A 16,908-nucleotide genomic window follows, 5' to 3' on the forward strand; every position below is an offset into this window, starting at 1 on the left:
AGAGCTGGGTCGGTAGGTAAGGGTAGGCAGGGAGGAAGGGTGGTCTGGGTGGTCCGGTGGCGGGTTGATATCGACCGTGAGAGAGCCGTGGCTCGGGAGGGGGGTTGGTTGGTTGGGTGGTTGGCGCACGGCGCAAGCTTGGAACGGGCGCGGGGAGGGTGGCGGAGGCGGCCACGGAGGAGCGGAGACGGATGGAGAGTGTGGAGAGAAGGAAGAGCGCCGCCAGTAGTAACCCGGCCAGTACCCCGCGCGCGGGTGCAGCTGCATCTGCGTTCCTCCGTGTGTGTGAGAGTGCGTGAGAGTAAGTGTAAAAAAACCGTGTGTGCTTCTCTCCGGAGAACCAACGAAGCGGGAGGGGGTGGACGAGTAACAACAATAATAATAATAATAACAATAATCGGCCCCCTCGCTCGTTCCATGATAATAAACCCCCTCTCCTTGCCGTCCCTCGCAGATTATCGAAAATTATCACGCGAGATCCTTGGGATCGGCGAAGCTCCTCTCTTACCTCCTCCTCCTCCTCCTCCTCCTCCCTTCGAGGGAGAGCACGGATGTTGGACGATGTTCGTTCCGGGATAATTAATTAAACGAATAAATTCCTAGTCGACGCGCTCCTCGATCGAACGAGATATGTGAAGATATCGGCGAGAGAGAGAGAGAGAGAGAGCGCGAGAGAGGGTGGGTGAGAGAGAGCGGCGCCATGTTACGGAGACAAGAGACCTCGAACGAGGATTCGTACCTGAGCGCGGGCAGGCCGTCGAACCTGCTCAGGACGAGCTTCAGCAGCGCGAAGCTCGAGAAGCTGTACCGCGCCTCCTCCCTTCAACAGAGACGGGGCGGCCTCGAGTACTTCCTCCTCTCGGCCTTCCTGTTCGGCGCCAACGCGTTGTTCACGCCCGGCCAGGAGTTGCCCGCCCGCGGGTTGACCGCCGTCTTCCTCGGCCTGAACCTCGGCTTCCTCGCCTGGGCGAAGCACAACCCGAGGGGTAAGGACGCTCTCTGGTCGCTGGTCCCTCACATGGCCTGGCAGCTGTCCACCGCACACCTACTCGCTCAGCTGTTCCTCAAGTCGACCGAGGTCACGCCTAGGGACGGGCTGGGCTGGCTGTTGCTCATGCTCTACCTTCTCTTCGCCACGCTACCCCTCAGGCTATCCTTCTGCGTCGTCCTCGCGTGCAGCACGGCAACCGTGTACGTGATGTCCGTGGTGGGACTCTCGAAAGCGCCTGCACAGATACCCGTCGACGTTTTGGTACGTTTCGTCAATTCTATTCGCCTCGAAAGAGAGAGAAAACACGCGTTGTATATATACGATGTGTATATATTATATATATACGTGTATAATAGTACGAAAGATGGCCGCTGGGATTAAGGTGCATTTCACGTTCTCAACGATGAGAGCTCGAAATTTCGGTCTATCCGAGAGTGGAAACAACTGTTGCCGCGTATCCGCGCAACTAATTCGATAAGCGGCCGCCTTCTTACGCGTGTTTCTCGATCGATCGATACGCGACGATATACGAAGACGCGGTGTCGAGTGGTCGGTCGCGCCTGCAACGATCCATCGTCGCAACGTCGCTGTCCAGCCCTCGCGTTATCTTCTATTCCAACGCCTCTGCAGTGGAACGTTGAATGGAGCCCCGAGCGTGCCACTCTCGGTCGCTATTTTTGAAAATACAGGGAGAGTTTTCGAATTACAACTTTTTTTCCTTCCTTCCTCTCTCTCTTTTTCTCTTTTCGACGCCGTCCTCGATTCGAGAATTTATTAAAGCTTCGTTTCGATTGATCACCTATCTTTTTTTTCGTTGTCTCGTTACAACGCGCTTTTTTCTTTTGCATTAGAGGCTCGCGCGCGCGCGCGCCTATGTTTCCAGGATATTCTAATTTTAGCCGATGCCCGTGGAATTTATAGAACTCGATACGTTACGACGTCGATTAAAAATAACGGATCTTTGGATTAGACGTCTTTTTTTTAATCATCCGATAGGAATTCAAAGCAGGCTTTCTTATTTTCTCGATCGAATTTTAAGGTTCGAACGAATTTAATTCTCGTAATTACAAACAATTTATCGAGAGGAACGTTTTTTTAATTATTTTCACTTTGCTCGATTCCAAAAGTGATGAGATCTCTCCGAGTGGAAAAATGACCGAGCTGGATTGAGAAAATTGCCGAAACGCGGCGCTCGTGCAACAAGTTAACGTAAGCCTCAGTTTACGATCGTTCGGTAAGCTCGTAAGAGTTGGAATTCTTTTTCTCATCTCCGTGTCGAAGAGAAGAACGAAGACTCGAGGAAAGGGGCCGATCTTGGTTCTTGAGTTTAACAACGAGGTTTATCAACGAGGGATTATTTCGAAAAAAAAAATCCTAACCTTTCGCGCTTTGATCTAAATATAACCTAGAAATTTTACACATTTAATCCGCCCCTCGGCGAACCGGTCGTTACATCAAATCTTTAACACTGGAATTATCGACCTGTAAACAGTCCCTTAATATATTATAAATAGACGATTGGAATTAAAGCGGCACGGTTGAAAATAAATAGACGTGCTATATGATCGTGTTTTTTATCCCAATAAAAATCTCGGCATTAATTTTATCGGAGATAACTGCACGTGTGCACGCGTGTGTTTTTTAACAAAAAGGGCAGTTTTCTTTTTTAAATGTCGTGCTTGTTGAAAAATTTCGGTTTCCAAGTGATTTTTTCGCATTGCATTCTCGGTCAGTCGTGCAAATTTTAGGTTATGTGATGTGAGCTATCGTAAGAGGACACGAGAAGAAGCAACATCGTTCGAAATTCTAATCAAGAAATTATTGTTTTTTTCTACAATTCTATTCACGTTCGTGCAATAATTGTGTTCTGATAATTAAATATTTCTTTAAAAAATGTTTAGTAGACGAAATTGGTTACAAAAATCGCGATAATTTTTTCTTAATTGAACTTGATCCAATTATGGAAAATTAGTGCGAGTTTTCGTATTGGAATCAAAAATATTAAACAATTATTTATCAACAATAATATAAGGAGATGAACAATCTGTGTACACAAGCTTTTTTCCCCGAGTTTTGCAATCGCAAAGAAATTATTATCGATGATGCTGCGTCGTTTTTCCAACTTTTATCGATAAACTTTGCTTCTAAAAATCAAAAGGAAACGAATTTTCATGAAAGAAGAGGGAACTTGTTTTCAATCAGTCAACGTGCAGCTAATTAAAATGACGAACCCTGCGAAAGGGGTGAACGAACAACTGGAAAGTTGGTAATTAAACCCGGCCCTTCATTAAAGAGAATTGTTCGAGTTCGAATACGCTTTGTCGATTCCGATCGATCAGCATCGCAAATTCGATGGATGATTATTAAGAGAAGAGGCAAGTTTTTCGAGGAGTCGTAGACTATAACATAGTTTAAAAATTGCTAAAAAGAATTCCTCGTTCGCGTGACACGAGAATGATCGATGGGGCGAATTAAGGATCGGTCGGATGGAATTTATGAATTTTTCTTTTTCTCCTACTAAAGAATGTTTGTAACAACCTAATCAACTCGATTGATTAATCTCCCTTCTGAAATCTGTATATATATCCAGGTCGCGAGAATTGCTTATCAAAGTAATCTAAACTCTTTCCTTTACCGAGAGATTAAAATTCAAGGCTGCGTACACGTTACGGGATTATAAAATTCAAGGTCGAATATAAATCTTTGCACGTAGAAGAAAAATTGATCCAAAGATTGTTTCTAAATTATTCGTAGATATTTCTTTCTTTCTTTTCCTTTCCCTTATCTCGTTTCTTTGTTATCATCGTTTCAAACGGGACAAAGATATCGGGTTTCGAGGCCAGGATTCGAATTACGTTACGTTAAATTTGGCCGGACGATCGCGAAAGCGAAAGTTCGATTCGTGTACACGGTTCGTTCTATCGTTAGTGACGCTCGAGTAGAGTTCGGTCAATGGTTGTTTAAAATAGAGAGAGAGAGAGAGAGAGAGAGACGTAGGAAGAGGAGGAGAAGAAGATACACGGCACAGCGGCAGCGTGGAGACAGAGAGAGAGAGAGAGAGAGAGATGTGCAATGACGCGACACGCCGCCTTTCCATGCACGACATACGATCGGTTTTCAATGGGCAGTCGAACGTTTCTTTCGAACCCATCGACACGGGAAACAATCCATGTCCCGTTGGACAATTGGAATCATCGCCTGTTTTCTAATGCTCAACCAACCCCTCCGTCCAACGGTTAATCAAGGATGCGTCCAATCCTTTTCCCGATTAACCAGCGCCTGCGTAACGGGGCGCGTCGTGTCGTGTAATCTTCTCGTGGAGAGCGGAGATTGAAAATGAACGTGGAAGAAACGTGATCACGCGAAGGAGAATTAGAAAATTCTCCGAGAATTGGATAATCGAGAAAGATTGTCACGATATTTTCATCCGTTAAAGCGTTAAAATTTCTCCGTGAACAACGATTCGATTCAACGAATAGAAGCGGTTCTCGTTGAGTGGTGGGGGAAGCCATCGAGCGTGTCGCGGCACAACTCGGAAAATCGTGGGAATCGTGGGATGGCGCGACGTGTCGATTTCGACCGGCCACGAATTTTCAATGCTCTGACAACCGCGACGGAGGAGGGGTGGGGACGATTATCGATCGCATCGTGTCTCGAAACGAGGCTAAGAGTGGACGTGTTAATTATTCGGATGTGTATACGATAAATTGAAAAGGGGGAAAGTTTTAAATTCTTTATTTTCAATTAATTCGATTTCGAGTAAAAATGTAAATTAAAGATCTAAATTTTTCAGAGAATTTAATAACGAGACAAAGTATATTTCGAAAGTATTGATAATAAAATGTTTTCTAACTAAAGAGTCGATCCCTTTGAATTGCACAAGCGGTTCGTTTTAGTTTTAGTCGCACGAAAGGCGAAAGAACGTCGAGTCGACGAAACGTAGAATCAATTTGCACAATTCTCGAACGTCTCTCGAACGATCATGTGAACGGTGCGAATTCCACAGATCGAAGGACAAGCTTCGAAATCGTTACGAAACTATTTTTTTTTTTTTTTCCTTACGATAAATTCATTCGAAATTGTTGTTGTTGTTTTTGTTGTTGCGAAATAGTATAAACCGAAACTTGTATATGCATGAAACACAATTTTAAATTTTTAATTCGAAATCAAGTTGATTTAATGATTAAGATTCGTTAAATTACAAATAGCTTTTTTTTTTTTTTTCTTTACGATCATTCACAGATTTATTCCATCCGTGTAAAAAAAAAAAAAATGTATATAACAAACACACGTAACATGGCTGATTTCACTTTATAATCTCTCATTTCATCATATTTTATATTCATATTCCGAAATAGCCGTGTATAATATTCCGCGATAAAAAAAAATGGGAAAAAAATTCTGAAATTCATTTAAAAACAATTTTTTCTTCTCCTTTCAATATCTACACACTTTATCATCCATATTTATCTTACGCCTCTCCTATAAATCATTTCGTTTAAACACCTTCCCTCTCTCGTTGCATAACTCCTTCTTCTTACTTGTTAATTAAAATAAATATATCGTTATAATACCAATAATTCGTATTCGCCATAACGACACAGTATAAAAATATCTATCCCTCTTCCCTATCCTTCTCCAATTCTAAGAAGAAGAAGAAGAAAAAGAAAATATTTCTTCCAGGTGCTGACGGTGACGCTGTCCGCGAGCGCCATGGTTCTCGGTCTGTCCAGTTACTCGTTGACGGAATTCCAACAGCGCAGAGCGTTCCTGGAGACGAGGCAGAGTTTGGAGGTGCAATTGGTGATCGAGGAGCAGAGCACCGAGCAGGAGAGACTGTTGCTCAGCGTGCTGCCCGAACATGTGGCCGTGAAGATGAGGCAGGATCTCGGCGCCTCGCTCGACACCCAGTTCAAGAAAATTTACATGTCCAGGCACGAGAACGTCTCGATCCTGTACGCGGACATCGTCGGTTTCACCGCCATCTCGTCCACGTACAGCGCCAGCGAATTGGTCAAGATCCTGAACGAGTTGTTCGCCCGCTTCGACCAACTCAGCGAAAGGTTGGTCGAATTATGAACCCGAAAGAAGAAGAAAAAATAATGACAATTAAATTTATCAAATTTTCATTCTAGAGGAGGAATAGTTTTATTCTATTCTTTTTTTTTTAAGATGAAGGAAGAATACTTTGGCAAATAGTCGAGGAGGGAATGATGAAAATCCTGAAATTGCCTGCTGCTAAATTCGCTTTATTCACTGTCCTTCCCTTCTTCCTTCCTAGAAGGCCGTCCTCCATTGCAAGGAGTCCTTGCAATCGATACGGTCGAGGCGACGTAGACGTTTCAATTTATACGTTCTTGTAATTTTGTTTCTTGTTATTTCTTGATATTTTAATTTCTGGAAGTGTAGAATTTCGAGGGGCAAAGAATTTTAAATTTTCTCTTCTCAATTTCAATGCATAGAAGAATATATTATTTCTAGGATCGATTGAATTCTGAATATAATCCTATAAAAAAAAAGAAAAGTAGGAATTTAATTCGATTATCGAGGATAATAATCGAAGAATCTGATCTCTCTGTGAGGAGTTACAGGTCAATCTATAAATCCAACTCCATCCAGCCACCACTCGGGATCCAAGATCCTTGACACGTGGAGGAAAAATTAAATCCTCCTCCTTTACCTTCCTCGAATCCCCACTCAACCCGATTTTAAAAACCATTTGTTTTTCGATTTGCTCGAAAATCCTCCCTTTCGTTCAATTCGTTTAATCTTTATTTCGATACGATCGTGCATGCAGGTTCGAGCAGCTTCGGATAAAGATCCTGGGCGATTGTTACTACTGCATCAGCGGGGCACCGATAGAGAGGCCGGACCACGCTGTCCTCTGCGTTTACATGGGCCTGTCGATGGTTGAGGCCATCAAGTACGTGCAGCAAACGACCAACAGCCCCGTGGACATGAGGGTGGGAATACACACGGGGGCTGTGCTGGCCGGCGTGCTTGGACAGAGGCAGTGGCAGTTCGACGTCTACAGCAAGGACGTGGAGCTGGCTAACAAGATGGAGAGCAGCGGAATGGCGGGGTGAGAATCGTATTTCCTTGAGAAGGGATGAAAGAAATAAAGGGTGGTGAGATCCTCTCGATCAATTATATTCGAATATATATATTTATAAGCGGGTTTTGTACGAGATCTCTCGACCTCGTCGAGCTGGCAAAATTCCTGGATGTGTATCGATATACGAAACGCCGTGGAGCTGACACGTAATGAGCACTCCTCTCCTCCCCGCGCGTATATCTTTTAATTACGCCTGGCGAGCACTTTTTTTTTTCGTAACTTTAATTTTAGTCAAAGGGCGAGATATCACCCCTCCCCTTCGAAATCCGCTTACCCATCTTGTGTATAACTCTTCCTTTTCTCCTATCAGGCTAATGCGATCGAAATAATTAACCATCTTTGGTCACGCGAGGCTAGGTTTTTCTCGAAAAAGAGGGAGATTCCACCATTCGTGTAATTTTAGTTGAAGTTTTTTTTCTTTTTTTGAACGAAAGTTTAAAATTTTCATTGAGAAATTTTACTAGTGAGTAAGTTAAAGTATTTGGGAAAGGTATCTGTCTTTCCATCTTGTTGTATCGAGAAAACAGTTTTAAAGTATTGTTCTTCTTTTGATCTATCGTTGGAAAGAGATTGGAAAGGAATTGCGAATTCGTCGAAACGAGAGAAAAGAAAGAGAGGATAATAATAATAATGATAATAATGGTTGGAAGGAGGGTGCACATCTCGAACGCGACGCTGAGCTTCCTGAACGGGGAGTTCGAGGTCGAGCCAGCTCACGGCGAGGACAGAGAAGAGGCACTCCAGAAAGCGGGGATCGTCACTTACTTCATAGTGCGCGCGTTGAAACCCTTCATACCGGCTGTGACCAAGAGTCTAGCCTCGCTCACGGACGCGGAGAACAGCAGGAGGGCGATGGAGAACTTGGGGGACGGGAGGAACAACAAGGAGGACTCGGAGGAGTTTAGGCAGAGGCTGAGGAAGGAGCTCGACAGCAAAAGTAAACAGATTGAGACGTCGTCTCTTTTTAACATCAATCACAAACTCTTTCTTTTTCTTTTTTTCTTTTTCTTTTTTTCTTTTTGGTAAATATCTGATGTTGATCGAATGTCAATCTTGCGAGGAATCCAATATTTTTTTGGATAAATTTTTAGTAAAATTTATTTTTTTACTATCGATCACGAGTTGCTTACTTTTTTTTATCTAATGTTGATCGAATATCGTTCAATTCAATTCAATTTGTGAAAGATCGAATATTTTTTTAGATAAATATCGATCACGAGATACTTACTTTCTTTTTTTACGAATACCAATTCAACTTGCAAGGGATCGAATATTTTTTAGACAAATATCGATCACGAGCTACTTACTTTTTTTTTTTTAAATAAATATCAGTATCTGATGTTGATCGAATATCATTCAATTCAACTTGTCAGGGATTGAATATTTTTTTAAATAAATATCGATCACGAGTTACTTTCTTTTTTTATGAATGCCAATTCAATTTGCAAAAGATCGAATATTTTTTTGGATAAATTTCGGTGAAATTTCTTTTTTACTATCAATCACAAACTACTTACTTTTTTTTTTAAATAAATATCAGTATCTGATGTTGAATATCGTTCAATTCAATTCAATTCAATTCTTGCGAGGAATCAAATATTTTTTAGACAAATATCGATCACAAGCTACTTACTTTCTTTTTTTATGAATGTAATGAATGATTACTTTTTTTTTTTAAATAAGTATCTGATATTTTTTTGGATAAATTTCGGTAAAATTTCTTTATTACTATCGATCACAAACATTTTTTAAAATACTTACTTTTTTTAAAATAAATATCAATATCTGATGTTGATCGAATGTCAATTTAATTTTTTAATCCTTTGCGAGGGATCGAATATTTTTTTGAATAAATTTTGGTAAAATTTCTTTTTTATTATCAATCACAAACTACTTATTTTTTTCATCTGATGTTGATCAATTATTCAATTCAACTATCGATCATAAGTTACTTACTTTCTTTTTTTATGAATGCCAATTCAACTTCTAAGAGATCGAATATTTTTTTAGATAAATTTCTTTTTTAATATCGATCACAAATTACTTATTTTCTTTTTTTATGAATGTCAATTCAACTTGCGAGGGATTGAATATTTTTTTGGATAAATTTCGGTAAAATTTCTTTTTTAGTATCGTAGATCACGAATTATATATTAATTATTTATTTTTTTTTTTATGAATGTCAATTTAACTTGCAAGGGATGGAATATTTCTTAAACAAATATCGATCACTGTTTACTTTTCTTTTTTTTCACAAATTGTGAGGGATCAATGAATTCAATAGATATAAAGGAAAATAATTTTGGAAAAAGTAAAAAAAAAAAACGAAATGTCGAACCGTAGCTGGAGGGGTGAATCTGAAGGGTCACGCGCACTGGTTGACCCTGCACTTCAAGGACCCGAAGGTGGAGTCGGCGTTCCACAACGCCGAGGAGGCGTTCTCCCCCCTGTCGTTGTTGGGGGGCCCGTTGGTGATGGTGTGTTCCGCTCCTGTTTGGAGGTTTCAACCATGGGGACCTTTCACGTGGGGCGGTATAGGGGTCGTGGTGCTGTTCGCCGTTGTTTTGGCCGGTGCCACTTGCCTGGGCAGCTCCATCAAGGCCATGTGGCTGAGAAGGGCCCTTGCCTCGCTCATGGTCTTCTCCCTCGGCCTCTTCCTTCTCCTCGATATGGTACGTTCCCATTTTCCACTTTTGAATTAACAATATTAAAGTTATTTTATCCGTGACATATTGATTATTTATGTATATTTACTTATTATGAGATTTATATTGAAAAGTGAATTATTGAAATGACGTTAAACATTCATTGAGTTGAAAATTTCAAATTTAAGAATTAATTATATTTATGTAATTTATTTATTAATTTATATAATAAATTTGGTTAATTAAAATTTAAACAGCTTATATTTAGAGCGTAATATTAATGAAAATTTTTTAAATAAAAATTCTTAGTTAGGATTTATATGTAATCCAAATGATTTATTAACAATAAATTGCTAATTATTATTAGCTTCAACTAATATTTTAATAATTGTTTATAAATAAGTAAATTTATCCAAATAATGTGTAATTATCAAACTATTTATAAATAAGAAGTAATTAGTTACATTTAATTTCGACTTAAATATTGATTTTATAAAATCCTTATATCATTTTAGTAATTGTTATTAAAATATTCAATTCAAATAATCATTTGTTCATTCTAAAATTAGTGTAATAAAATAAGATTAATAAAATAAGAAAAATTGAAATTATTCGATAAGATAATTATTGTTCTCGATGATTGGTAAAAATAATTTCAATATTCAAAAATTAAAGATATTATTCTTATTAAAAAGAAAGATTAAAGAAAATGATAAATTTGCTTGGATAATTAAATCCACGTTCAAACAGTGAACTTTTTTCGCAATCTTTCTTTTTTACAAATCGAAATAAATCTATTTAATATTAATGAAATTAATATATAATAATATAATTTTTATCGCAAGTTCAACTGCGTGGTGGTCGAGGAGACCATTCCATCTCTAAACTCGACCAACGTAACCCTGTCAACGAAGTGCCCCTACCCTTCCTACTACTCGTACATCGGCGTGCTGACCCTGGTCGCGACCTCTATGCCTACCTACATATGCTACCTGGGCAAAGCTTACCTCATGTACGCGATCGCCGGCTCCCAATGCTTCATCAACATCTGGCTACTAGGCTCGAGGCTCGACTGGGAGGATCACGCCTCCTCGCCCCTCGAACCATCCGCCGTCCCCTCCAAGTTCTGCCTCTCCGTCACCCTGCTCACCGTCGCCACCTCTTTGGTCATCGTCTCCAGATACGTGAGTGATTCGTCCAAGATTTTTTCCAAATAAAGTAGAAATGATAGATTGAAAGAAAAAAACGTGCCTTTCTTTCTTTCTTTCTTTCTTTCTCCCTCGTTCATTCGGCCGAGGAATTCGAACGAGAAGGAAAAAGGAAAAATAAAAGACTTCGAAACAACCTCTTGAAAATTCATCAAAATCGAAGATGACAATTAGCCTCTCTCTTCTTTTCGAAAAGAAAGAAAATTTTCTCATTGATGAATTAACCAAGCAACCGATCGATTAATAATAAAAAAGATTAGGTTAAAGTTAAGGTTTTCGTCAAAATGGAGGATCAGCATAATAATAATGATAAAAAAGATTAGGTTAAGATTTTCGACAAAGTCGAGGATCAGCTTCTCTCTTCTTTTCGAAAAGAAAGAAAGAAAATTTCCTCATTGATGAATTAACCAAGCAACCAATAATAATGATAAAAAAGGTTAGGTTAAGGATAAAATTAAGGTTTTCGACAAAGTCGCGGATCAATCTCTCTCTTCTTTTCGAAAAGAAAGAAAGAAAATGAATTAACTAAGCAATCGGTCGATTAATAATGATAAAAAAGATTAGTCGAGGATCAGCCTCTCTCTTCTTTTCGAAAAGAAAGAAAGAAAATTTCCTCATTTAGAATTAACCAAGCAACCGGTCGATTAATAATAAAAAAGATTAGGTTAAAGTTAAGGTTTTCGTGAAAGTCGAGGATCAGCCTCTCTCTTCTTTTCGAAAAAAAAGAAAGAAAATGAATTAACTAAGCAATCAATTAATAATGATAAAAAAGATTAGTCGAGGATCAGCCTATCTCTTCTTTTCGAAAAGAAAGAAAGAAAATTTCCTCATCTAAAATTAATCAAGCAATTGGTCGATTAATAATGATAAAAAAGGTTAGGTTAAAGTTAAAGTTAAGGTTTTCGACGACTCGTGGCCGATCTCGATCGATTCGCAGGCGGAGAAGTCGAGGAGGATGTTGTACCTAAGGGGGAGGGAGGTGGTGGCGCAGAGGGAAAGGGCGGCGGACATGAAACGGAGGAACGGCGCCCTCATATACAACATCCTCCCTCCCCACGTGGCCGCCTATTTCCTCTCGAGGGCGAGGCACCACGACGATCTGTACAGCCAGAGCTACGCCGAGGTCGGCGTACTGTTCGCCAGCATGCCCAACTTTGCCGATTTCTACAGCGAGGAGAGCATCAACAACCAGGGCCTCGAGTGTCTCAGATTCCTGAACGAGGTCATATCCGATTTCGACGCGGTGAGCACCCTCCCTCCCTCTTTCGAGTCTGAATTGTCGTTGCTGAGCAAAGAATTGGAGAGAAAATTTGGCCTCAAATTTCATTCCTTTTCCTCGATTCAGATCCTCGATCAGAACAAGTTCAAGGACATCATCAAGATAAAGACGATAGGCTCGACGTACATGGCAGCGTCCGGGATAACCGAGTCGGCCGAGTCCGAGGACGGGCCCCGATGGGGCCACCTGTCCACCCTCGTCGAATTCGCCCTCGAGCTGAAGAAGGCGTTGTCGAGCATCAACGAGCAGAGTTTCAACCACTTCGTGCTCAAGATGGGCATCAACCACGGCCCGGTCACGGCGGGGGTGATCGGGGCGAGGAAGCCGCACTACGACATATGGGGAAACACCGTGAACGTGGCGTCCAGGATGGAGAGCACCGGCAAGGTGGGCTGCATCCAGGTAAGGAATATTCTTTTCCAAAGCTTCTTCTGGAAGAACGATAAAGTAAAACAAAGAATCGCGAATCCAGGTGACGGACGAGACCCGGAAGATCCTCGAGCCGTTCGGCTTCGGCTTCGAGCAACGGGGCCTGGTGTTCGTCAAGGGCAAGGGCCAGCTGCTCACCCACTACCTCGTGTCCAAGGACGGCGTCTCGTTGAACCTGGACAGCGACCTGCCCGTCGAACCCACCCATCCGATCATCTATCAGTAGGCTACGACACTCGAAGGCTCTAAGAAAAAAGAGAGAAAAGAAACGAAGGAGATCCTTCGAGAGAGATTTTTCTCTCACTCGAATAAATATTGTCCTCGATGCGTTCGAGGTGGATCGAGAGATCTCTGTTTCGAAGAAGGGTGAACGATCCTACCGTTTCACATTTTATCGAAAGAATTTTATTGGAGAATCTTTGAGGAGGAGAGATAATTATTTAACGATCGTTCGAAGGCGTGTATCAGAAGGGAAAGTAAGCCACCGGAGAAAAATTCTTACCGTCTACTGCTGATCATCGTATCGAAGAACAGGGTACAAAAGAAACAATTAGGATTATTAGAAACAGGGGACTGTTGATAAAAATACGAAACGAAACTGGCGACGTTTTATAAAGAAACGTCGTGGATCCGGTCTAAAAGATCCCACTTTCACTTTGGAATCTGTCAATGAGAAGAGAAAAACGAAGCAAATTGAACCAAAAGGATGAAAAAGAAGAAAGGAGAAAAAAGAATCTTGCATATCTAGGATAATTTAATTAGAAAATTCGAAGAATTCGATCCTGGTAGAATCGAGTAACATAAAGAAAGTGTATAAGTGTATAGCTCGTTACAAATTGTGTTAGGAATCTCGACTCTATTTTTCTAGATCCCGCGACGGGGGTTGAGAGTGGTCAATCAGGGGTAGGTCTTTTTCCTGACGTGGCTCGAGATATCCCTTCAAGCTAGCGCGTTCTCTCCAACTGTAATTGTACATTGCGCCGACTTGTGTGTGTGCTTTCTTACGATCTTCAGATCGTCCATGTTCAAGCGAGATTCAACACGCTTCCGCTAACAAATTTTTGACGACTCTACACTCGTAATCGTGATTTTTTAAAATTTTTATTTGCACGAGAAATGTATTTTTTTTTTTATGGTCCAACGAATCAAAAAATTCGTTTCCATTTTTTTTCGAGCGATCCAAATTTGCGGGAGCGTATGCGTGCGTGCGTAGAGTAGAGTACGCGTATAATATCTCGAGAAAGAATATTTCGAGGAGGGGGATGATAATTTTTTTGGTCCTTTTTCTCGAGCAATTTCACAGTCTAATCTAATTGTCCAATGATTTTCTCCGCATCGATCGATATGATTAAATTAATTCGAATTCGCGTGTGTAATTGTTGCGATGTGTAAATCGATCGAATCTCGATTGTACGAGATACTACTAAGATGTAGATACTAATACTCTCGAAAAAAAGAAATACATTCCAAATATCGAAAATTGAAAGTAAAGGAATTGTTATGTATCGTAAAAAAAAAAAAAATCTCGTAGAAGCTCTGAAGAAAAAAAAAAACTTTGTCGATTAATAGAGCTCTGTTCTCGTAGAATTTTTCAAGAGGATGTAACAAGAATATATATATAAAAAGTGAAATGAAATTCAGAAAAGATAACTAAAAAAAAAAGAAAGTAAAAGAGGAGAATGAAAAGAGAAAATTTCAGAAATGCGAACGTGTATAATGATGTCTCGTTAACTGTCGCAAGTATCGAGATAATTCAATGTTCCTGAAATTATCCATTGTTGTCGTACACGATTGTTTGTGTAGAAAATTTCGTTCCTTTATTTTCGCGATGGTTAACGTGAGATCCGAAGAAACGACAAGAATAATAAAATCCTATCTAACTCTGAATGTTTAAAAAAAAAAGAAAACTGTCGTTTTAAATTAAGATTATTCATCGAATCGAGAAGAAGAGTGCTCGCGTGTTGAAACGAGAGAGAGAGAGAGAGAAGGAACAACAGGTTAGAAATTCATGCAACGTGCAGAATGTTCTCGTCGTGTTTGAAATACTTGTATACAGCGAGTCAGTCACCGAAAAGTCTTCTTTGACAACAACAACAAGTCTCTATACAGTTTCGATATATATTTTTCCGCAAGCAGAGCCGATTCGATTTGTTGAGAGGAAGAAGTTTCTTAAGAGCTTAGATCCGATTTTAATTGTGAAGGATTTCACCAAGCTCACTTCGCGCGTCGAAATTAACATTGATTTGACGAGATGGAAACAAGAAACGAATATTCTTTTCTTTTATTCAATATTTCTGTGTTCGTATTCCGTGTTTTTTTTTACGTTCATACGAGATTTATATAAGAGAGAGAGAATCAGAAATTTAAAAATCGATCTTATTTGGCGAATTGGGCTTCGTGAAACGTCCTGTACGCCGTCGTCCATAGGACGGATCCCACGGGAGCGTAGTAGTACTATAGAACCTCGAACATGATAATAACAATTTATTTTTCTACAGTTTCAGTCGCCGAGATTAAATAAATAAATATATCGTAACCGAACGTGACTCGAGTACGCGAAAAAGAAAAAAAATGAAAAAAAGAAAAAAAAAAAGAAAAAGACGCACACGCGAGGAGACACAAACACTTGGATTGTGCTGGGATTTAATCCTTTCGTCGGTTGTTAAATTATCAACAAGATAACCGTAATTATCGTATTATAATTCGTGAAAACAGGTTTTTAAACTGGATAGTTTAGAGAGGAAGCAGAAAAAAGAAAAAAAGAGAAAAATACGATGTTACGTTCGTGTGATACAAGCGAAAAAAATAAAAAAATAAAAAAAAAGAAAAAAGAAAAAAAAAAGTAATTCGTACTGTGATTTTCGAAATCGACGTTATATCACCACACCGATCTAAATTTTAAATCCGATATTAATATTTTCAATTGCTTTTTTATATAACGGTCTTTTTCTAACGACACGCACGTTTACGAAAGGATTAAAGAGAGACGCGAATCAACGAAGGATGAGAGAGAGAGAAAAAGAAAACGAGAAAGAAACGGCCTAAGCGCGACAACAGTGGTCAGACCTATAGCGATAAGGGAGAAATAGAAATAAAAGGAGTGGAGGACAATCGAAGCAAAATATACCCTTCCGAAGGAGAATCTTTTTTAAAAATCCGTAATTTGTATTTTAGAATCGACAACATTCATTCAACACACACACACACACACACCCTCGTTACTTTCTTGAACTTTCGTTTTTTTCTCAATCTAACGAGAACCGCTACTAACGGTGAAACACGATGAGCGAAAAATTATAACGCGTGTAATATAAAATCGATAAATGTAAATTCTTCTATTCCGTGTTCTAAGAAGGGAGAGGAAAATTTTCTTTCCTTTCGGTTCATCAAGTGTTTGCTCGCTTTGGAGACGAAGAAACCGAGAAACGAAGAAAAAGAAAAAAAGAAGAAAGGAAGAAAGCTGGTTGAATCTTTCTCCACTGTTCGCGTACTTCCTGAATCGATATATTGCGCGGTCCGCCCCATACACATCTATACGCATGTGTACACACGCATAATGGATGAATTATTCGCAAGGGGAAACGACATATATACATATACACGTAAGCAAACGCACGACGTCCGACGAGGAACGGAGAAAATATTGTAAAGTAGCAATAAAGGATGAAGGATCTCTTGTAAATAAACAAAGGAGGGCGAGAAATGGAAACACAGAAATGGATATCGAATATCGTCCACGGTGGAGAGAAGAAATTTCGGCGAAACGCGTGTATAGAAATCGAAGGAATTATATCACTGTAGATATATTAGCACCTTATAGATGTGGGAAGAGGGAACACTCGTTGTAAACTGTCAAAAGTTATAAACTTCTTCAGACTAGGGAGGGGGGGAAATGGAATCACGCGACTGTAAAATAATAAACGGCTTCTTCTTGGCCGATGTCGAATCGGTTCTTGGTCTTCTCGATCTTGGTCCTCTTCTCCTTCTCCTTCCCTTATTTTTATTATCCTGGATTCGTTTGCAAAAATTGCAACGTATTTTTTATTTTTATATTTACTGGTAAGTGAAACGAGTGATCTGTACTTGAACTTGGGAAAAAAATATAAGGGATGGAAAATGGTAAATTATCGAAAAAGATCTTTATTCGGAAATTATTAGTTTGAACAAATTCGAGAGTTTTTTCTTTTCTTTTCGTACAGTACGAAGCGATCGATCGAGCGATCGATCGGTTTCTTTCCCGA

General features: G+C 39.9%; 1 protein-coding gene across 3 annotated transcripts; it reads left to right on the top strand.

The window, feature by feature from the left end:
• Positions 1-11: 11 nt before the first annotated feature.
• Positions 12-16,617, top strand: Ac3 (adenylate cyclase 3). 3 transcript variants are annotated; one of them, XM_006566247.3, is made up of 9 exons: positions 12-301; positions 5,675-6,054; positions 6,789-7,073; positions 7,757-8,043; positions 9,450-9,778; positions 10,597-10,935; positions 11,897-12,202; positions 12,305-12,640; positions 12,711-16,617. In XM_006566247.3, the coding sequence occupies exons 2-9, from the start codon at positions 5,705-5,707 to the stop codon at positions 12,891-12,893; spliced, it is 2,415 nt and encodes an 804-aa protein (XP_006566310.1). In that variant the 5' UTR covers positions 12-301; positions 5,675-5,704; the 3' UTR covers positions 12,894-16,617.
• The last annotated feature ends 291 nt before the right edge of the window (positions 16,618-16,908 follow it).

The sequence above is a fragment of the Apis mellifera genome, linkage group LG11, assembly GCF_003254395.2.
Source record: "Apis mellifera strain DH4 linkage group LG11, Amel_HAv3.1, whole genome shotgun sequence".
Lineage (NCBI taxonomy): Eukaryota > Metazoa > Arthropoda > Insecta > Hymenoptera > Apidae > Apis > Apis mellifera.